Below are 23,686 nucleotides of genomic sequence, written 5' to 3' on the forward strand. Positions count from 1 at the left end.
CTGATTCTAGTGATTCAGTAACATCTAAAGAACTGCTTTGCCCATCACTATTTGATAGGTGCCATTCTCTAAAGAGTACTTTTACTTTTGATACTTTAAGGACAGTTTGCCATTAATACTTAGGCACTTTTACTTAAGTAATGGGATATTTTTTGACTGTGGTACTGCTACTTTTATTTAGGGATCGGAGTACTTCTTCCACCTTAGGTCTTTTGAGGCCACTGAGGGTCTTGGACTGCGGGGTAGTCGCCTGCTTAGTTATGTAACCTTGACGTACTCAAAGGCTGTTAAAATATGTCAACTCATTCTGTCAGAAATGCAGTATAATCAGAACTCCGTCAGTAACCTCTGTACTTCTGACACCATCTAGTTAATATAGTATGGACTGTATTACATATGAAGACATTCACTGTCAAGGGTGGGATAACCTACATTTAGACTTTAACAGAGAGGAGACGAGAGCGGTGTGCAAATAGTTTATTGGCGGATTGACAGTAGAAGGGAATTTAATGTATACACTCTGTGACAGAGGAATAATTTGACAAGCATAGCAGATATATTCAGAATTATTCTCTAGAGCATGATTCTTCAAAACATGGACGATCAACAACAGAAAGAAAACATGGTTCAAAAAATCCTCACACACACTCACACACAAACACATAGGAGGAATAATTCAAAACAACAGACATTAACTTAAATCTGCACACTCACACCACAAATGTAAAATCACCACGTGTATATCTCAGTAAACTGATAATCATGACTCATAAAGGCAATGTAAGGAAATAAAACAGACTTGGTTCCACCGTGAGAGTGAGGAATGTGTTGTTAGAGACATCTCAGCTTGGGTTAGTGTTAAGATGACTGTGCTAGTTGGATGCAGGCAGGGCAAGAGGGAGGAAGGGCGGGGTGTTGATCGATGACGCAAAGCGGACATTTTCTACCGTGACTGTGCTAAGACCACGAGAACACGACTCATCTCTAAAGCCTCTACCTGTCATGCAGGTGTCTCCTAAAAAGCAGTAGAAAACATCCGAGTCTGAACAGTGATCCGTTCAGACAGTTTTTGTATACATTCCACATGTCAACGTCTAAAATAACAGTACTCTGATACAGAAAAAGATTGCATTGTTTAGGCAGATTTCACTACGATAAATTGAGAAAAGTCTTAAATATTTTGCTGTTCTCACTACCGCACCGCTGACCCTTAACACCCAGGATACTCAGTAGCGTCGCCTTGAACGAGAGCTGGCTCTCCATTTCTATCTTTTTGTGACATTCAACGATATTAATTTCCATTGCTGTATTTGTGAGAAGAATCTAGCCGAGCCCTGTCCTAAGACATTTATTTTTCAGCGCAGAGGAAGCAGCTACAACAGCCATACAGACACTACAGATGGAGAGCTGAAATGCAACACGTTTGTCCCGTCGAGACTACAGCTCCTGCTCCTTTTGACCGACACGTAAGGCTCTGTGGCCCCAGGTAAACAAGGCATGGCAAAGGTTCACTATTCATATCATTTACACGTGTGTATGTGGTTAATCTGTCAAAATGTCGAAGCTGGATTAAAGGCAAAGGCATTCCTTTCTCTCTAATGAACAAGAAATAAATGCTTTTATTTTTGTACCACATTAAGAGACACTGCAGTCTTATTATCATTAACTCTTGGTCCAAATAAACTAACCACCCTTTGGAAAAATCAATCGATTGCACAGATCATTAATAGCTTTACTTTTTCTCTTCTTTAAATAATTCAAAATAAATCCAGACACCGGAGAGGGTGAGAGACACACAGGTCAGAATCTAAATATTCTCTTTACATCATGTTTCAAAGTCAAATAAATTCCTTTTTTGTTTTTTTACAGCCTCACAGTGGCCGTCAGCGTCTCCTCTCTCCCTCAGTGCTGAGTGTTGACAGCTTTGTTCTGGCTGTCCTCGGCCATCTGCACCAGCTCGTTGACGGTGTGCAGCAGGCTGTAGCCGTGCTTCCTCAGCAGCCGCTGGTTGAGCCGCTGGTCTCTGAAGCCCATCTCCAGCAGCATCGCCATCAGGGACGGGTCCTGTCTGGTAGCGGGGTCGATGCCTCGCTGTAGAGGAGGAGCAAAAGAGATGGTGAGAGGAGAGTGTTCCTGTGGCTGTGTTCTTTTGCCTCAAGTGATGACTTTATACCTCTACTCCACTACATTTATTTAACAACTTAAAGGGGAACTAATGTTTTTTTCAACCTGGGCCCTATTTTCCGATATACTTTTGTCTAAATGAGTGATAGGATGCACAATCTTTGACATTTCTCCAGTACGAAGCTAGGGCTGACCTGCCTGCAGCCCGTGAGCGCACGCTATATTAAATAATGGGGCACTCAGACAGCGTCAAACAGCGTCAAAACACGTCCACTAAAAGTGCATTTTTTTCCACACAGATAGGCTCGGATTGTTAGTATAATTATCTGACAACATAACGGAAAGGAGAAATGAACGTCTGTGTTTACCTTTAGCTCGAGTCGGACATGTTCCTCTGCCTGTTGCTGCTCCCTCTCTCTCCTCGTCCGCTCTTCAGTTTCAATGAGCTCTGCGTCCGTGTACTCCGTGTTCAAATAAATACAGGCGCTCATCAAATTCAAATGGCTCATCCAGATCCAGTTGGTTGAAATCGGGTAAAAATTCAGCCATGACTACTCCAAACAGAGTAACTCCTCGCGTTTGTAACGTCAGTCCAGCGGTAACTTCCTGCAACAATTCAAATCTCACAAGACGTGAGATTTCAGAGTGTTTTGACTTGCCACAACAAACATGTCCGAATTTTTACCCGATTTTGACCAACTGGATCTGGATGAGCCACTTGAATTTGATGACTGCCCGTATTTATTTGAACACAGAGTACACGGACGTACACGGATGCAGAGCTCATTGAAACTGAAGAGCAGACGAGGAGAGAGAGGGAGCAGCAACAGGCAGAGGAACATGTCTGAATCCAGCTAAAGGTAAACACAGACGTTCATTTCTCCTTTCCGTTATGTTGTCGGATAATTATACTAACAATCCGAGCCTATCTGTGTGAAAAAAAATGCACTTTTAGTGGACGTATTTTGACGTTGTTTGACGCTGTCCCAGTGCCCTATTATTTAATATAGCGCGTGCTCACGGGCTGCAGGCAGGTCAGCCCTAGCTTCGTACTGGAGAAATGTCACATATTGAACATCCTATCACTCATTTAGACAAAAGTAGATTGGAAAATTGGGCCCAGGTTGAAAAAACATTAATTCCCCTTTAAGTTACTTTGCGGATTTAAATTAAAGGGATTGTTCGGATCCAGTGTTGTAAATTAGCTTTTTTGTCCACCTGCCACTGTGGTTGGTGGATTCCAAAATCTACCAGCCACTCAATAGATTACATTATTTTTTGGCTGGTGAGTGAAGCAGATCTAACAACCTACTGAGGCCACATACAGCCCAGTTTGATGACAAGTGGGCCGGACAGTGGTAGATAATTTCCAAATCCAATTATTCATATTTCCATAACATTATATGTATTTTATAACACCTTATTTTGACAACCATCCGTCACACATGCTTCCGCTAACTTTGCTAAGTCTGTCGCTAGCTCCCTCCGTCAGCTCGATCTGGGCTGTTTGAAGACGTTATTCAATCTAACACATATTAATGCCAGTATATATATGTTGGCTATAACTTCCCTGGACTCTGCAACACCGTCTCAGCTGTGACGAACACCTCAGTCTAGTTGGGACCACCCTCATCTCCCATCATGCCTGCTTAGTGCTGATCCAGTGTTTATTTAGTAGTGTAAAGTTTTCTATTATGTGCTGTATGTGACTTTGTATTAATACAAATGCAATAAAGCTGGCGAACAAGAATATCGACACCCCTGACGTACATGTTTTACCAGCATTCGGCTGATATCGAACCCACAGCCGCTGCGGTAAGGACACAGCCTGCTCCACCAGGTGAGCTAGAGGGCGCCCCAAAGTATTTCTACACTGTGGTATTACTGTTTTTACTTAAATAAAAGATCTAAGCAAATAAACCTCATTGTAACTACAGTAAAAATACATGTCAGGCAGCACTTGGTCAAAGACTATTCATCGCTCAGACTGAGCTCATTCAACTGATTTTTTTGGTTCCTTAACAAACTTGTTATGGTAGGAAGCACCAAGGTAACCATACTGACACAACTCAAAGAAAAATCAGGCAACAACAGTGAATGAGACTTCCTGTCTGACTAACTAACTACACAGACCAGTGCCTGCTGACAAAAACCAACAAACACATCATCCTTCAGATCTGAAATACATCTTTACCCTCACTGGATTAAACTGAGTTTCAGCAGCTTCTTTTTACAGCACCTGGGCGTTGAGAACAACCTGCCAACACAACACTGATCACCCAATAAAGATGTTATGATGACGACCTTTGAGCTCTGACACAGATGTTTGTGTGCAGCTGACGACATTCACTCCCCTTTAGCTCTCTTATTGGTTCCTAGGTAATATCTGTATTTTTTTAGCAGCTAAATGCTCCGATATGTTCACCAGCTAGCCACTAACTTTCTCTGCCTGCTGTTTGGTGCTGAGCAGGGAGTGTACAATGGGTTTATCAGAGCTTTATTGCTGGGAGCAGCTTCCTGCTGCAGCTGGAAGTGTGAACCTGAACAGTTAAGTTGTTAGAAAGACACTAAAAGTTCTTTAGAGCTGAGGAGACGCAGATTCAGATGATAATTGTCCGTGGGCTTGACATTAAAAGCTCCATCTTTCACAGAGAAATTTAAAACAGAGTTAACATAAAAATATTGATGATAGCAGCTTTAAATATTAGTGAACTGTAACCCTAAAGATAACGAAGTTATTGCAAAATTAAAGCATATTTTTGGGGTTAGAGCTACAGTGGAATGCAACAGGACTCAACTCAACATGCTCATTAGATCCTTGATATCTCATTTTCCCCATTCCTTTGTCGAGACACCACTCTTCACCCCCTCCTGAGTTTATCTCTACAAATACTTTGATTTATTTACTCATGAGAATCATCAGCTTCCTTATTAGAAACTTCATGTTGCCACTGTAACTGTTTTCAAACTGTAGGAATAAGGGTCTGTGTGTGATGTACCTGTATTGAGCAGTTTGGTCCAGTGAAGAGAGCTTTATAAGCGGACGCTGCCACAGAGAGAGCCCCCTTGACGAGTCCCTCTGTGATGCCTCCTTGGCCCCTTGTATAAAGACAGGGATGTGGTTAAGCGGAGTTATATAACCGCACTGCAGAGGACAATGTGTTCCAGTCTGACTGGTTTAAAACAAGAAGTCCATAGATGTCAGAAAAGATAGATGTAGGTTAAGAAATGCATCACACAGAGTCAGTATGATACATGTGATTATACTGACTCTTTGCAAAAATCATGACACAAACAGACACATACAGTCAAGACAAAAAAAAACCTAAAGCAGGAGTTTCCTCCACAAAAATGAAATATGAAGTTAACTCGTGTGGCACCTTGGCTGCAGAGCGTTGCTGGGTCTGGGGTTATATGTCTCAAAGGCACTGGATGCTGAGCCTGCTGATCGTGACAGACCAGATGATACTGCAGAGCAGATAAAAAAGGAGAAAAACAACACACACACGCAAACACACACATTACAGAAGGAACAGAGTTTTCTGCTGAGGCAACAAATCCTGAGAGCCTGTGTGCGATCTCACTTCCTGTCTTCTCACACAGGGCAAAATGTGTTTCCTCTCTGTGAGGCAACAAGTTAAACCATCAAAGTGCCAGTTTCATTGATGCGACACCTAAAAACACTGGTGAAGTTATTCTGACACAGCTTCTGAGTGATCAGACGCTCGAACGGTAAATGTCTAATGTGCAAAGAATGGCAGTGTGTGATATGATATCCATTGATTTAAATAGTTAAACTCACCATTTAGGTGGACTCTTGGTTGGTGCGGCTCGTACGGATCACAGGCTGGAGGACTGGGGTCCTCGGCCAGGTAAAGTGCCTCAGACCTGAAACACACAGCAAACAAAAGAGAATTATAACTGCTGCGCAGCGATGGGTCGGGTCCGGGCATTTTTAGGCAATTCTGAGCAACAAGCAGAAGAATTGGAAGACATTTAGGAATTTAGCAACACAATCTGCCTTTTGCATCAGCTGAGGCTTGAACTCACAACCTCTGAGACTAAGAATCAATTTCTATCTCACTGAGCTAATTAATCAGTAACAATTCATGTGTAGCTTCAAAAACTGACTAAGCCAGACGTGCAGGTTTAGCAGCCGTCCATGCATGGAAAAGCAGATTTCAAACCACTGTAAAAAATTCAGTTATCGAAACAAAAATCTGAAAATACACATATTGCATCTAGACAGCATGGAGATGTTGGTCATTTGTTTGTAACAATGATTGATTTGCTCCATAAGTGAAAAACTGATGTTTAACTAGTTGAGCTATGTGCAAAGTGAGAAGCCTCAGATGGTTTCACACTGAAGTATTGACACTGGATCTTTGTGCAAAGTTTGGTTTATTTTCAAGCATGAGAAGGCAGATTTTCTAGCAGAAAAACGACTTGAAGATGCTGCACAGTGATCAGTCACGCTCAGGCAATTTTAAGCAATAAGCTGGAGCACAAGAAGATGATTACATTACAATGTAGATTCTGCACCAGTTGAGGCTCGAATCCGCAACCCCTGGAACCTAAGACGGTCATCTACTGCTCTGAGCTAACTGGCAAGTAGCAACTCAACAGTGACTTCACAAATTGAGTAAGCCATTCACTGTTGTGTAGGAAAACAGCCATCCGTGCATGGAAAGGCAGATTTGAAACCACTGTAAAAAATTCAGTTATTAAGACAAAAATATGAAAATACACATATTGCATCTAGACAGCATGGAGATGTTGGTAATTTGTTTGTAACAATGATTGATTTGCTCCATAAGTGAAAAACTGATGTTTAAAATTGCCATTTTTACATTGACTCCAATTGTTCACATTAGAGCAAAATTCAAAATACTGTCAAAAATTCAGTTTTTGAGATAAAATTCTGAAATTTGCCACACATCATCTACCATGACTCTAGAATTTTGTCATTATTTTTTATGAACATTGAAGATTTATTTAGCAAGAATTTGCATGTATATGTTTACAGTACCGTTTACTTTACAGTCAAACATTTTGATGCACTGTAGGCTCAATTTTTGATAAATCAAAAATCTGAGAAATGCAGTTCCTGTAGGACAGTCTGAAGATGCTCTGTAGCAAGTTTGGTGTCAATTGAGCAAAAATTGCGGGAGGAGATAGGTTTAAGAAGTTTTACAGTTTTTGAAAAACACAGAGTGATGAACTTCATATTTTTTAATAGGTTTAAATGTACAAAAGTTTCTTCAGTATTGGGGCTACAGTTTGATGAAAGCTGTGAAGTTGTAGCACGTATGGTTGATTTGTTATGAATTTTCAAAGTTTTGAACTTTAGACGCTTGCTGTAGCGCCACCATCAGGACTATTGGCTTGAGTTTACAGCTGAGGATATCTGGCATGAGACTGGACCTTTGTGCAAAGTTTGGTGAGTTTTCACCCATGGGAAGTATAATTTCCTCAGAAGAAGAAAGAAGAAGAAGAATACCTAGGATTACAATAGCGTCCTGGCAGCTTAGCTGCCCGGACCCTAATTAAAAACATATCAAGGCTGTAGCTGGGAGATTATCTCTAGGTTTTATCAAAATCCTAAATCCAGAAATCAGCCTGCCCTGTTTTTTTTGTAATTCTCTTTTTATTGGTTTATAAAAGCAACATGAACATATGTAATCCACAACCAGCTGAACATGACGACCTCAGTAAGCTTTTTTTTTTCATCTCCACTGTGAAAAGTTGTGGATGGTACCAATGGAACCGTTCTGTACCGTCCCCATGTTTGGTTCCCCCTCTGTTGGGGTACCTAGCACACAGATCTGGTACTAAAAGGTGGAGCTGTGAACACTGCAGTCTGATTGGTCAGTAGAGGACGGTCACTCTGCTCAGGGCTGAGTTGTGGCTGGTTTTGAGGCTCATGTAACCACTGTTCATATTGTGGAGAGCTTTATTAGTAAACTGTAACTATAAAATGAAAGGATGTTTTGCTGCCTCTCACAGCAGCTGGAGTCTGAGAAAAAATAATCTCTCAAGGCAGATTCTGCAATTTACATTGTATGAACGATGCTGCACTTTAGCCAATCACAATGGAGGGGGCGTGGCCGAGATGTGCAGGTGTCCCCAGGAAATGTGTACCTACAGAAACCGACCGCTCCACCCAAAACGCTGTCTCATCAACGTGAAATTTATTTTTTTTTTTCCAGCGGATGTCTTAGTTACAACATGATTGAGCTAACTGGAGTAGTTNTAACGGTTAGCCCAGCTAATCTACGATAACCATGTTATTAATTACAAAACGTGCACACAGAAATAGTAACGCTTGTTCAGTCATTGTGTTTATAGACTTAACAAACATCGGATTAGTCTACACGGTGATATAGTGACGTGAAAAATGTGACATATACATATATATATATATATATAAACTCTGCTGGTTTTCTATCCCTAAGTATTTGTAAACAACACGGCGACTCCCTGGGGGCACCGCCGGAAGTGAAGGGCATGAGCGATCGCCGAGGCCCCTGCACTTCTGTTAGTTGAAAAACTCCGGGCTGTGGCTCCAGAGGTAAAGGAAGAAAAAAAAAAAGTTTTATCAGGTGCAGACTGATAAAGGAGGAAACACAGTGAGTGCTGGACAGAGCAGTGAGTGGCAACAACCCCGCCCACATTTAAAATTTTGGGTCTAGATACCATGTCTGAAGGGTTACTTTTGGTTCCAAAGGTACCGAAAGTTGCTCTCCATATGGACTGTTTACCTGCAGGCAACCAAAGCCTGCTCCAATGTGATAGGTCAATTCTACTCTGACTACAAATAGAAACCAGGACACTTCCAATACCAAATTCTTGTCCTGCTGGCTACAGATTCTGTGCACATATGCATCTGAATCTGTTTATTGAGATGATCAAGATCATGTTCCAAGCTGTTCTCACCGCTAAAGGACCCTGATATCCTCTTGCAAAACATCAGTTACTGTTTTTACTGGGCTTTCATGCAGATGCTGTTTTCCAAAATGTGCCACAAAAGGTGTTTCGATACCCGACAATTTTAGCAGGAAACATTTTCAAGCATGAGAAAATCAAATCTGGAATAAATCAATCAAATAAATCGCTCCACTTCTTTTATAGTTTCACAGTATTTTTGATGAAAAGGACTCTGAAACTCTAGAACAGGAAATGCACAAACCTCTAACCAGCTAAAGAAATATATTTAAAGTGTCTATAATGTCACTGCTCAGATGTTTGGTTTGTTTCATGCTGTCAGATTTCTGACGGATGATGTGAGTGATCTAACCTGGGTGAGTACAGGGCCGGTGGGGGCAGCAGGGGGTCGGGCAGCACCGGCGGTGGCACCACCTCAGGGGTGAGTGTCACAGCGTCCAGGGTTTGGGAGGCAAACAGCATCTGGTTCACACTGCTGTGGGTGGGAGGGAGGGGCGGAGGCCACGTGTTCACAGATGAATCCTCCGCATCCACCACCTCCGTCCTCTCCTGCCTCTCTCCCAGCGGTGCTGCCCCGCCTGCCTCGGAGTGGAAGCCTTCCTCTTCCTCCTGCTGCACGTCTGGGTCCTCTGAGGTCATGTTAGCAGCAGCAGCAGTGTCAGGCTGCGACATGGCGGAGCTGTACATGGACTCACCAAGAGGCCGGCTGGTGTCAAAGCAGTCTGGGAGGACAATGATGTAATCATCGCAGGAGGAGACTGAGGAGGTCTGGCTGCTGACCTGAGACACAGGAGGAGAAGATGGAGACGTTTATAGACGTTCTTACACACCAACAGCCTTATTATATCAGAATGAACATATACTGGTTTGGTTTTGTCTTCTGTTGCATCTTCCATTGCTTAATAATTTAGGACCCTTTAAACATAAGTGTTATAGAGGTTAAATCCTCACCTCCTCCCAGTCTTCTCCTTTGGCTCCACCCTCCTCTTTCTCCTCTTGAATACGCCTCATGTTCTGCATGTCATTTAGTACCATGACCTCTTCGTCCTCGTTATCGTGATGTGAACTGATATGCAGGTTTTCATTCGCTGGTTCCAGCACAATAACTGAAACAGAAAGCACCGAAATGAACATCTAAAAATGACGTACTCTTAAAGTTAGGTGTAGGTAAAGTGTAGGGTTAGCTAGCTAGCTACTGAAGATCATCTGCACACACTGCGATGCCACACAGCTGGTTCAATATCAGCAAAGTTTCCCTTTATATTCATTGTCTTGTGTGGCGATCAGCAGTGATGTGGTGGTTCACTTTTACACTGTGATCTGTAGCCTATAGTTCGGCTTTAGCTTCTAACTATCTTTGTCTTTTTAACCTGTTGTTGCTGCTGAGTCAGTTTGACATCCTGGATATATCCTTCAAACACAGACCGTAGACCCCTCTGTCTGCTTCTCTCTGGAATCACTCTTTCATCTCTCCAATTATATGATAATATTTCTTCAGGGAGTGCAGTTAGTTACAGTGTGGGTACTCTGACAGCTTGTGGGACCATCGCAAAGGGGCGGAGCTTAGTGAAAGGTCAATTGGAATTAAACATAATAACTGAAGTTGTCCTCTGACCTGGCCTTGTCTTCTCATGCTGGGTGATCTGGTTGAGGCCTGTGTTGAGAGGCAGAGCTGAGCTCTCAAGTCTAACGGCGCAGATCTCCTCATTTCCTTCTTGTACCGTCGCGATCTTCTCGGCCTCTACAGCTCTCTCGAAGCAAAAGCTGGTGCCCCGGGAAACAACTGGAGTAAAATGGAACAAAAAAGTCATACAGCGACGTTTAAACACAAAACTAATTTACTGTATTTCTGCACACAAGTATGTAATGACAGAGAGTGATTAAATGGAGTGACAGTGGTTCCTCACCCTGTGGTTTGTGGCTGCTGTGCTGGGCTCTGCGCAGAGGTCTGTGATCGGGGGCCTCCTCCAGGGTGAGGGAGCGGATGACCGTCTCGCAGAGGAACTGGGCTCCGCTGATCTCCTCCTCTCTGTCCTCCTCCTGGGTCACAGGCTCCAGCAGCTCCCTCTGCTGCCTCAGTTTCACTCCTACAAAAAAGGGATAAAAACTGATGCAGCAGAAGCCCAGATACCCCCCTTGTTTTTCCCCTTGTGCACGTCACACACTGAGCGAGCCGCCTGTTAATGACGCTGTGGGCTAATGGGCATGTAGCTACTTCCATGTTTCAGATGATACGTCACGTTTGTAGTCGACCAATGAAGATGAGTTTACATATCACCTTGGGTTCGTCCTTCACCTTCTCAAAATGATCCCACACTTTGGATTTCCTGTCCGACATGTTATTAACTAGCCTGTGGAATAACCGCAGGTACCAGCCCTGGAAATTAACCTGACTCCTGTCTGACTGCTGAGCGTGGTCACTTCCTGTGTCTGTCCTTTCAAATTAAATCCCCACATGGCCCAGTCATATAGGTTTTGATTTATTTTGACAAGGTGCAGCTCCTAATAGAGTTTCACGTTTGTTTTGTTCTGCGACCCAGCAACCAGTGAAAACTTGCAGACTAATGATCTTTCTGTTTGACGTCTGGTCGTCTATTAGAGGGTAGTCCTACTATTTTCACGTTTTTGCGTCCAGGTAAAGTGCTCGTTTTCGCCACCGACCGATCCTGACTGAGTCTGGTGTGTTCGTCAAAAAAGCATCGTACTCCTTAACAAAAAGGTCTATCTCTGTAGGGACCCTTAAGTTGCATCTTCTTGTCCAGAAACAGCCGACATCACATTCATACTATGAAGCACACACGCTCGTCTGGAAGCTTACCAAAAAGTTTCCTGACTCCTGTGACCTCTGCGTCTTCTTTCATCTGTGAAATGATCGCCTTCTCAAGCACTGGTGCATCATGGGGCAGAGGGGATATGCAGGGAGTCAGATCTATGAATGAACACAACACAGTTTACACACTTAGACTTAGAATGTTTTTTTTTTTGCATCTTCAAGCCAAAGACAATTTGGATGCAACACCTGTAGCCCTAATTTTTCCTACACAAGGAAGGAAATTTTGGAAGAAGGAAGTCGTTTAAGCATCTTCTATTTCTTACCCACAGGAGTGTTGTTAGGAACCTTCTCCAACTCTTGTACAATATTTATATCCAACAACTCAAACGACAGAAGATCCTGAAACAAACAGAAGACATGCAGGAAGTGTGAATGCTGTTCTGCTGATAACTGATCACTTCACAGTAGGTTTTCTTCAGATGTGTCTGAGTGTGCACCTGTGCAGTCAGCAGGTCGACTGAGGGGAAGTAGTAGTCCTCATGGTTCACGTCTACAGACAAGCCGGGGCCACTGTCCTTGGATCTTACCTCCTTCTCCTTCCCTACAGGCCTCGCCTCCTCCTTCTGCTGCACACACAAGAACGCCATCATGAGAGTCACTACAGTGTACACTCAAAGGTGAGTAAAGTGCTGTTTATCAGTCTGTGAGTTGCAGAGTGTTGGAGATGTCTGCCTTCTCTCCAGTATAATGGAACTTGATGGCACTCAGCTTGTGGTGCTCAACAGTAATGTCTCTTTCCAGAAATCATGACCTGGTTACTCAAGATAATCCACAGACCTACTTGAGAGCAGTTTCATGTAGGAACTGTTTTCTTTCTACTGAACTAAACCTGCCAGCGGTATTACTGCACAGAAGGACGTGTGCATCTACTCATGGGCAAGAGGCACGTGCTCGTGACAGTGCGAGATGTAAACATAAATGGCGTCCTCCTCAGCCGAGCTGTAACGTTAGCTTGCTCAGTAGTGCTAGGTGAGCTAGCAGTAGATGCACTCTTCCTTCTGCACAGTGATCCGGTTGGCAGATGCATATCATGTTGAGTTTTTCAAACGTATTTTTTTGGCGCTTTGAGCACCACAAGCTGAGTGCCATCTAGATTCATTATATTGGAGAGAAGGCAGACATCTCTAGGGCCGATATCTCCAACACTCAGCAACTCACACCAAAACTATCTAGATTGATAAACAGCACTACAGGTGAGAGGAAAAATGTTTTTTTGATTTTGGGGTGAACTGTCCCTTTAAATAAAGGATCTAAGCACTTCTTCCAGCACAAATGTCTTTTCTGAAGACAACAAGAAAGCAGCTTAAACATTTCATCTTAACAGTTTGACATGAATATGGCAGTACGAGACAGTAATTACGGTCTGTGTGAGTCCTGGGTAGTAATGTAGGAAAATTACCCGCGTGTAGAAAAATGCCTTTTCTAAAAAACAACAAAAAAAAAAACTACTTTACAAGTGAAAGCCCTGCCCTCAAAATTCTAGTAGTATCAGAAGTAAAAGTACTCATTCTGCAGTATAATGACATGAATATGTGTATGCAGTGTTTTCATGTTGTAGCTGGTTGAGGTGGAGATCATTTTAACTACTTTACATAAAAGTCAGGTAGTTTTTTCCAGTGGTTTCCAACCTATGAGTCAGGACCCTTTAAAGGGATAAATCTGAGAGGTTGTAAAATTATTTAATGTAATAGGAAAGAAAAAAACTAAGTTCTGTTTACATTGTTTTGGACTTTTTTTTATCGATATCTTTGCTTTTTTGTGTGAAATATCTGATAATTTTAGCTCTTTGGGCCTCAAAAGACCAACAAGCCAAAAGGTTGGAAACCACTGGTTTAATTTTAGCAATTTGTTGTATTTTACAGGATCATCCAGGGTTTTTTTAAGTGAAATCTTAAAGGTATACTATGCAGAATTTTACTTCAAAAAGGAAAGAAAAAAACAATGTATAGACTCATACAGATGGATTCCCTCTCAATCATCAGTTATGAGCTACTAGGAGTGATAACTCTGCCCTCTGTCTGATTTTCCTTCTCACATTGCTGTGGTCAGGACATGTTGGGCGTGTAGCCCCCAGCCAATAACAGCATGCAGGTGAGGTTGGGTAGAGATCAAGTAATAGCAGCATGTATCCAAGAGGAAGCAACAAAAAAATCTAATTTAATGAGGTAAAATCCAAGCGGACAAAGCTCGTTCCAAAACCAGATTGAATCTGGGGTTGGTTTTACTTTCACTTTCACTGGCGAGCTCTAAAGGACAGGACAGGGATGAGGTGCAACATGGAGTTGGCCTGTTTTCTGTTGGACAGGTAGGTGCCAGCAGTTAGCTTATAGCTTGCCAGGTATCAGCTTTCCCACATAGCTACCACTGACATCATCCATTTGTTTGTGGACTCCCATTGTAAAGCCTCAAGTTCGGCCTTTTCTGCTGTCGCCATCTTGGATTTTTGGTGCTGTGGAGGAGCGGGGGTGGATCTGACTATAAGCCCTTTTCACACAGTGATGAGCCCCACTGTGGGATTTTAAATAGCATTCTGGCGTCCAGGAAGCAAGAGAGGTGTGACGGGCGTGACATGTAACACAACAGTGTCAGCCTCTAGAGCGGCGTATAACAACGCGTCGGCAGCGCTTTATACATAATAACATGGCATTAACATGGCAATAACAATCATTTATCATCACTGTTATATGGCAGTCAATCTCATCTTCTGCTCAAACGTTAAGGAGCTCCCTTCCTCATTCTTTTCCCAATTTGCTGACAATTTTGGATTGTGTTCTTCTTCTTTGAGTTAGCTACTAATCGCTGCTAATCTCCAGGTGGCAGGTTGTACACACAACACCTCATTAAAACGTCATGACCTGCCAGCTGTGCCTTTTTACACAGACATAGATTTGGCGCTGTTAGTACCTCTGATGCCGGCTTAAAGGCGAGACAACTCTGCCCCCCCCCCCATTCTGTAACTGTACCGTTTACGCAGAACAGCCACGGGGTAAAACAGCATGACATTGCCATCTTGAATGGGCAGTGTAAAAGGGGCTACAGACTGTGATGATGACTAATAGACAGCCTGTCACTGAAAGCTATAGAGACCAAAACCATTTTTTGGACCAGGCTGTTAACGTGTTGCAAAGTTGGGCATGTTAACATTGGGGTCTGTGGGGATCGAATCGCTTCTGGAGCCAGCCTCAAGTGACCATTAGAGGAACTGCAGTTTTCCACATTGGCTTTGTTTTTCAGCCCTGACTTTGCTACTTGCTTTTCCATTAAGCCCAGTTCAGAGCAAAGATTCGCCACGAGATGAGCTGAAACAGGCAGCTACTTGCAATGTGGCGTTCTGCAACGTTCTAAAAACCTGCCGGTTCACACCAATGCAACTAGATGAGACGGTGTATCATCTCTATGCAACAACTCTCTGTACTTCTGTTCTGATTTCCTGTTTTTCAGTCTTATTTTGTGGCAAGCTAACAGGCTGTCTGCGCTCATTCTGACACAACTGGTGGACTTCACTACAAGCTGATTGGCTGTTGAAACAGGTGACGTGCTTTACGTTCTAAAACCAGTCGCCACAGTTGACAAGCTGCGTTGCAGGTGACATCATCAGCCGGCTTGAGTCGAGCTCAACCGGCCGGTTCACACCGCTGCAACTTTTCTCTGCAACGTTCTAAAACAGTTTCGTCTCGTCGTGAATCTTTGGTCTGAACTGGACATTACAACAAGTGTTAATATTCCTACAGTGGTTCAGTAGGGAACATATGAGCAGTGTAGGGAGGCGGGGCCGAGTTTGAAGGTTGTGTTTACAAACAGGGACCAACATTCCTGCATAGTATACCTTTAATCTGTAAAATAACTTTATAATGAAGTGCAGTATAAAGTACAATATTCCCTCTGAGATGTAGTGAAGTATAAAGTAAAATGGATAAACTCAAGTAAAGTACAAGTACCTCAAAACTGTACTCATGTACAGCACTTGAGTAAATCTACTTAGTTACTCAGGTATCAAAAATAAAGCAGTAATCTAACAGCACGTGTCAACAGTTGATGTTCTCACTGCAGCTGTACAGGGTGTCATTGGATATCAGACTTGCCAGTCGTTTGCTCAGATGCCCCAGCGCATTGCGGCCGTCACCGGGGTCGACCACGATGCTGCACCAGACACGCGGGCCAAACTGACACCCGCAGTGCGCCAGCCGCCAGTGGGAGGTGTACGTCCCCTCCATCACGGGAGCGACAAAGGCCACACTGACCACTCCCACTTGTCCGGGCAGCAGCAAGGGGACTGGCACCTCCCTCTTCTCCTCTGACGCCAGGCCGAGGTTTCCCCACATGAACACTAGCTGGGTGCACGTACACACATACACAAAACACAAAATAGGAATACACATGCGAAAAAGCACAAAGACGAGAGCATGCAGTCACGCAGCAGAAAAATAATACACACCCATGTGAGGGATCCACACACACACACACACACACACACACACACACACACACACACACATTCGACCAACGACAAAGACTTAAAAACTTAAACCACAACACAGAATTAACTGAATTCAAATCATAAACATCTCAGACGAGAAGGGCATTAGTTATATTAGGCTGGGTAAGAAATCTTAGCTGGTGTTAGTGGATAAGAAGTAGGCAATGAGCTGAGTGGGGACTCAAAGTGGAAGTGAAGCAGGGGGGCAAAGAGAGAGTGGAGCCTGTCCTCTCGGCGGGTGGGAGGGGTACCTTAGTCTCTGAGGTCCAGCTGATAGTGCCCGAGTTCCTCATCTTCCAGTATTTGATGAACTTGGTGCCAGGCTCCAGACGGGTGCCGTCCGGCAGATTTTCATCCAGAAACAAGGCAGCCATAGTGGGAACCAAGGACGTGTGCGAGACCCCAGGACCCCTAGTTTCAAGTGTACAGAGCATTGTTGAAAATAGCCCTGGTTTCTTATAATACCCATCTCTTTTTGTTCTCTACGAATCAAAAAAGCAGGACCCCAGATTTTTTTTTTTTTTTTTTGATTTTTTTTTTGCAGCTCAAAAGCAATTTTTCTTAGAAAATCTATGAAGCAGCAGCAGCAGTTTTCACATTGAGGTAGTTCCAACATTTTCCACCACCCCAGAGCAGCCAGCGATACACTCATACAGACTAGATTACAAAGATGGCATATTTTGATTTCTTTTCTTGGAAAAAAAAAGACTTTATTGCATCCATGCTGGGTTTCGAGGTACCCAGCACTGTCGGACGCCCTTCCGAGGTGGCGCTTACTCTGGACTGGAGGCCTGGGGATCAGGGACCGGGGCGGGGATGGGACCTTGGGCTGGGGCTGGACCTGAGGCTGTATCTGAGGCAGCAGGGGGAGGCAGGGCTGGGACCTGGGTGGACGCGGAGGCCATGTTTGTCAGGTTGGCTCTGCCTGAGGTAGAGGGCCCGCTCCACTGCAGCCCCCTCTTCTCCAGTCTCAGTTTCTTCTTGATTTCCTTCACTTCAGCTCTTAGCTGCCTCCTTTCAGCTTTGAGGCGCTGTCTCTCGGCCTTGCGCACTGTCCTGTCTCCTCGCCTTGGGAACCTGGTTTGAAATGTCATCAGGAACACCTATTTGTTGACTATCAAAAGTTTATTTTCCAAGAACAACACACATACACACTCACAATGCATTGATTACAGTAATCTAGCTGCTAAAACATTTTGTGCAGTCCTGCATATTTATGTTTTTCCTCCATTAATGCAGAAGAAGTGATAGCAAAAAGGGCTAGCACTGGTGCAAGTTTTAAAAATGTCTTATTGTTTCAAGAGGAGGGAAGATTGATCTTCGGTCTTGCGGGTTTACCTCAACTCTCCCGACATTCCATGCTCAGGGATGGAGAGAGGTGTCTTGGTTCTCACGAGGTTGTGGCTGGGGTCATGGCTATGTCTGCACATCTCACACAGGATGCAGGACGGGCACACACTGGCGGGGAACAAGCCGACAGAAACATCAATATGGATACTCAAGAAGCTGCTTTAACAACACAAAACATTCAGGAAAAGCATGTCATAGGATAAAGACGCGTGAAAAACACGTGCCAAGCTTAAAGGGACCCTATTTGTTCATGTTTTTGTGTTTAAGTGACTAATGGGAACAACTGTTTTTGAAATTGGTCCAGTATTGAGCAACAGCACTGCAGCCAGCAGCTGCAAAACAGGTTGTAATGTAAACATTCAGGGCACGTGCGGACCGTCAGTTTACATCCACTTAAAGTTTTTGTTGTTGCCACTGACAGGCTCAGATTGTTATTTTAAGTGTCTGACAACATTAGGGAAAGGATCCCAATGGTGACAGACTTTTTTTTTTAAGGAGTACAATCCTTTTTGTTTAACCAGAAACAGCCTTGAATTCGCTACCCCCAAACCTACCAGACTCCATTAAAAAAAACAGTAATTTTACAATCGTGTAACACACTTCAATCAAAGTCGACACAAACAAAATAAAACTCACAACAGCCCTCTAGATTCGTCTTTCCACTGTTCCAACAATCACCAACTCTGGTTTGGTTGAAATTCACCTTTAATTCACCCAGTTAGATGTGACAATATGCTGCCTCTATATATGCTTAAATTACCATTTATCTGAATGGAGTCTGGTGGGTAAGGTGGTGTCGATTTTGGGGCTGTTTCCGGTTAAAAAAAAGGATCCTTCTCTTTGACAAAAAGGTCTATCTCTGTAGGGATCCTTTTTATAATGTTGTCAGACACCTATAATAACAATTTGAGCCTGTCAGTGGCAAAAACAAGCACTTTTTGTGGACATAAATTGACGGTGCACAAATGCCCCATGTGGTTACAATGCAGCTTCTTTAACAGCTGCCCAGTCTCACTCAATACTGGATCAATTTCAAAAATTGTTGTCTCCATTAGTTACTTAGACATAAAAACAATGGGAAAAAGAGTCCAAGTTAAAATACCAAAGTTACCCTTTAATCTCATTCTGTATCTCACATGTTCCTACCTGCACTTGTAGGCCCCTTCAGAGGTGAGTTTGTTGCAGCTGCTGCAGTTTGGCGTGTAGCCAAGGGATCCATTTGAGGTGGAGGGTCCCGGCCTGGGCCCTATAGGGCCGCCGCTGGCCCCGCTGGCCTCGAGGGGCCCATCAGATGACTTGTGGGTGCAACACTGGCCAGAGAAGTCACTGCACATCCTTTCCACCACCTCTTTCACCACCTCGTCTTTGAACTATGAAGAAAAAGAGTAGATTTATGTGAGTGGAAGTTAAATCTGCCTCTTTAATCAGAGACAATAATATAAATGAATCATTAAACGTGACAAAAAATAAATTAAATCTCACCTTCTCCATGTACGATCTAAACCACATGGGAGGCGGCTCATCTTCTGGCTTGCTCCCCTTGTTGTCCTTTACTGGGACCTGTATCGAAATACAATAGATATATGCAGAGTATGTAGTGATTTACTGTGGCTCATTAACGCTAACACCACTGTAAACATTGAGCTCCTTACAGCTTCTCTCTCCGGAGTGACCTGTGTGCCTTTGTCCACCGTCTTGACCCTGGATGGATAAGGAGGAGCGGGCCGGAGGTCTCCTTTCAGCTCCTTCACCTCCGTCTTCAGCGGACCTCCGCAGGCCTGTCCTTTCATCTTGTACACGTTCATGTGCAACTGGTTCCCCTGCTTCTCTGCACTCTGTGTGGAAAACAAGCATTAGACACATCCCAACAGGAGGCTGAGACAAAATGTAAATAACAGTGTGACACATTCAAGAAAACAACGTATGACCTGTAACACACGTTTGCTATGTGTTTACCTCTGTTTATTATGTACAGCTGTAACTATGTGAATGCTGCTGCACTGGAACAAGAACATATTTGTACCGTGTTTACGTCTTAAGTACAGTCACACAGCACATGCCTTGTAAATGAGGATACTGTCTGACTCTTCCCACAGTCTGCACGCGGAGTACAAGCCTTAACCCTCGGGCAGACGACACAGGATGCCCAAAATTGAACTGAATCGTTTTAAAAATTAATTTGTGCCGACCTCAGTTAAGATTCTGTTGCTGGATGTTTCGGGGTTGTGTTGTGCTTATGGTGCTCTGTAGTGTGCTGGTGTTACGTGCATTACTGTTATGTGTAGTGTGTGTTTTTATGTTTTTATGGTGTGTGCTTTTCATTTCTTCTGGACTATTACTGTAAGGCAAAAATACTTGTGCAGCTCCTGAGTCCAAGACGAATTCCCCTGCAGGGACAATAAAGTATATCGTATCATATCGATGTATGAGGTCGTGTTTTGTCATGTGCTGACAGTCACATAATGAGAAGTATTCTCTTTTCTATCTTTATTTATGCAGCGATATTCTGCATGACCTCTGCACTTATCCCTCTGTAATGAGATCGACTTGTGTTAAATGTCTGTCTTCACTCTTCCACAGAAATCCAGCAGTGTCTCAGTACCTTGATGGCTTCTTCATATTCATCTGAAATGAAACACAAATCAATAGTAAGTTACTCAGTGTCCAATTTCTTGCACGAAGTCCATCTCACACGCTTATGTGCAGTAAAAGTATAAGTATTGAATATTATTTCATTCTTCATCTTTTCTGCTTTAAGCTGCTGTAACAGTGACATTTCCCACTTGAATTAAAAACGTACTGTATAATCGTTTCTACAGTGCAGTTACAGTTGTAACCTTATTTAACTCTTTATCTCACTTGTTTTTTGCTTAAAATCTAATTCGGAGACATCACAAAATTAAGACAAACAAACAAAAAGTATTTTTCTCACCTTGACTGTTGATGCAAATCTGAAATAGAAGAGTGAAAGAGATCAGAATGAGACAATAAATTTACAATCAACCAAAACATCTTTATAATTTTGCCATGAATGTAAAAAAAATAGTGGTGGAAGAAGCACTCGGATCAATACCAGAGTGTAAATATTAGGTACAAGCACAAGTCCTGCATTTAAAGCTTAACCTGAGGGCGGATATGAGGTTCCTAACAGTTGTTTGGTGCTTTATCTGTGTAAATATTCTGAGGGAAAATGTTGCTAGCGACAGATATTTGATCAAAGTATTGCTAGTAGCAAGCGATAAAGCTGTCACTATTTAACTGGGGCAAAGAAACACCACCAACAAAGACAACTGTGGCAGAAACTACAAGAAGCACCACTAGAAAGAAAATGGGAGAAATGGACTCTATACAAGACTCAAAGGATGACAGTGGACTGAAATAATAATTAATAGAGACACTGATCCTTAAGGCTGTAAAGTGTTTTGATACCCAGGCAGTTTTTGTTTCGTTAGCTCTTATTATTTTATTATTTTATTATGCTGTTGTAACTGACATGTCAATGTCACATGTCAAAGATTGAAGTGGAAAAAAAACTTCACTTGAAGGTACTGTATGTAGCTCAACGACACTCTAAGGAACTCTATCTTCCATATTGTCAGACTTCACTGAAACACAGAGGACCATCTCTTCTTCCATCACTACAATCATCATCTAAGTTATTTTGGTGCACAATCTTCTGTATGTCAGTGTCACAGTGTGTCTTAGCCTCTTAGCTGGTCTTTGTGATCATGTGTAGCTGCTGTTTTTACATGTTATGGTTTATTTCTAGTTTATATTAACACACTTTTTGGCTTTTCTTCGTCGTAATCTTATGTTGTGTTTTATATGACTTGTTTTAGAGCTTTTTTCTACTGCCCGTCTTCGCCAGAGATTTTTAATCTCAAGAGTTTTTACTGGTTAAATAAATAAGAAATAAAAATAAATCATAGTTAATCAAAAAATATCTTAAAACGACACTAATTTGCAAAGATTATTAACACTTTAATGACTCATTTGTAATTTGTTTGTGTTGTAAATTGTTCATCTCTAATAGTTTTATATTACGTCTTAGTCTGGAACTCTTATTCTTTTATGCAATCTTCATTTTTATCTTGTTCTTTTTATGTATAATTATTATTATCCTTATAAGCCTTTTATGCCTTCTAACCTCTCCTGCACAATATTTAAACTTTTAATTTCTTTATTTCCTGTATTTTCTGGACATGTATGAGCAAATTAATGCAACTAAACTATACCAAGAGGACCAGAATGACCCATTACTGGATGTTAATTAAATATATATATATATTACTATGTATATTTACAACTGGGTAACTTGATCCAGACTAACACATCATATATTTTCTGATTATATTTTGTATTTATTATCTGAATATACAATTTAACTGGTGACAAATGCTGCCAAATAACTGTTAAAAGCACTACACTGGCTTCCACAGTGTAGTGGAGTACAAGTATGACGTAGCAACGCTGTAAATAATCAAACACAGTAATTACTGTGCTTAGTAACCACGCACACACACACACACACAGTTGTGAACACTCCCTTACCTCTTCATTGTCCTCGTCAAAGTATTTGACTTGAAAGTGGTTGATCCCAAAAGACGCTTTGATCTGGAATATAACATTAAAGAGTTGATCATCAGATGTACAGGTGACATTAAGGTATTTCAACAGAACTTTTTCCTGCTCTCACGTGTTATGAAAACATGAATAATGGCTCGTGGTGAAATACCTTCACAGTGCAGCTAGCTGCTGTACAAACACATTATAACGAGGTGAGCAGGTACACGGTGTATACAGAGAGCTGCCCGGATTATAAAACACCGTTAATGTACATTTGGTGTCGCGAGCACCGACTGTCCTTCAGGTGGTCTATTGTTTACGTGTCTAGGCCATGTCTGGGCCTGCTTTCACCAAACTGCGCCAGCGTTTAGCCAGCACCGTCAGCTAGCAGCTTACCCAGGCTTCAACGGACTCCCACTCCAGTTTGTCCAAATCCTGAGCCAGAAATCTCTTCACGTTGCCCCGGAAGTTGACTTTAATCGTCACAGGCAGCCCCATGTCAGCCGTTTATGAGCATATAGTGGCGATCATTTGCGGTGACACCGGCCTGTTTGATCCCTGTTGCCCTCGACTGTCTTTTCTTGTTTACATCGTCAGCTGCGTCTAGAAAAATACGGTGACGTTTACGCGCATGCGCACTCGAAGCATTGCCTTCCTTATTTTTTTACTTTTTATTTTTTTATATCGTTTATTTGTATAACTTGCGATTTATACACGTTTATTTATTCTTTCATTTATTATTGTTTTATTTTAGATTTTAATTTGTTTTTTACTACTCGGATACAGAAGGATTTTAATTCTGTATTTAACCCAGACATTTTAATTACAATTCAATGATTCAACCTGCCCTGTTGTTTGTGATTTCATTGTACAATAAAGAGGATTTAAAAACTAAAAAATAATTATTTGATTATTTCATGTTTATTCCATTGTTTGTATTTTACACACTTTCATTGTTTTCTTATTATTGTTTTAATTTAGATGTTATATATGTTTTTGTCTTTATTTCAATACTGTGTTCAGTCTGCGACTTTTTAAACTCGTTGTTCAATAGTAAAAGAGGATAAAAAAAATCGCCTCTCTTTTTATTTTTCTTAATTTTTTTAGGTATTATATTTTTTTTATTTTATTTTTTATTATTTCTAATGTATGCACTTGAATATATTTTCTAATTCGTTACACTTTTATTTTAGATATTATATTATATTATTATATTATAGTATGTTATATAGCGCTCAGATACAGAAGGATTTCAATACTGTGTTCAGTCTGCCACTTTGTAAATTCGTTGTTCAATAGTAAAAGAGGATAAAAAAAACTTTATCATTACTTTACTTAATTTCTACACTTTAATCTATTTTCTTATTCGTTACAGTTTTATTTTTTTAAAT

General features: G+C 42.0%; 1 protein-coding gene across 2 annotated transcripts; it reads right to left on the reverse strand.

The window, feature by feature from the left end:
• Window positions 1-462: 462 nt before the first annotated feature.
• Window positions 463-22,906, reverse strand: nbr1a (NBR1 autophagy cargo receptor a). Of its 2 annotated transcripts, none has more exons than XM_050060960.1 (22): window positions 22,692-22,906; window positions 22,281-22,343; window positions 20,662-20,680; window positions 20,332-20,354; window positions 19,382-19,564; window positions 19,212-19,289; window positions 18,876-19,099; window positions 17,718-17,837; window positions 17,157-17,456; window positions 16,631-16,790; window positions 15,985-16,233; window positions 12,340-12,465; window positions 12,166-12,241; window positions 11,888-11,998; window positions 10,977-11,156; window positions 10,685-10,852; window positions 10,021-10,175; window positions 9,422-9,849; window positions 5,927-6,012; window positions 5,505-5,592; window positions 5,124-5,223; window positions 463-2,091 (listed from the first exon to the last, which is right to left on the reverse strand). In XM_050060960.1, the coding sequence occupies exons 1-22, from the start codon at window positions 22,791-22,793 to the stop codon at window positions 1,903-1,905; spliced, it is 3,228 nt and encodes a 1,075-aa protein (XP_049916917.1). In that variant the 5' UTR covers window positions 22,794-22,906; the 3' UTR covers window positions 463-1,902. The 2 variants fall into 2 exon arrangements, with proteins under 2 accessions (XP_049916917.1, XP_049916916.1); XM_050060959.1 differs by having other exon boundaries at window positions 12,340-12,468.
• Between the last annotated feature and the right edge of the window lie 780 nt (window positions 22,907-23,686).

The sequence above is a fragment of the Epinephelus moara genome, chromosome 13 (assembly GCF_006386435.1).
Source record: "Epinephelus moara isolate mb chromosome 13, YSFRI_EMoa_1.0, whole genome shotgun sequence".
In the NCBI taxonomy this organism is placed as follows: domain Eukaryota; kingdom Metazoa; phylum Chordata; class Actinopteri; order Perciformes; family Serranidae; genus Epinephelus; species Epinephelus moara.

Coding starts and splice junctions, on each gene's coding strand:
- nbr1a (XM_050060959.1), bottom strand. CDS start 22,793: ATGGGGCTGCCTGTGACGATTAAAGTCAACTTCCGGGGCAACGTGAAG. Junction 16,234..16,630: donor GCTGGACCTCAGAGACTAAG/GTACCCCTCCCA, acceptor ACGTGCACCCAG/CTAGTGTTCATGTGGGGAAA. Junction 5,224..5,504: donor AGCAACGCTCTGCAGCCAAG/GTGCCACACGAG, acceptor TCTTTATACAAG/GGGCCAAGGAGGCATCACAG.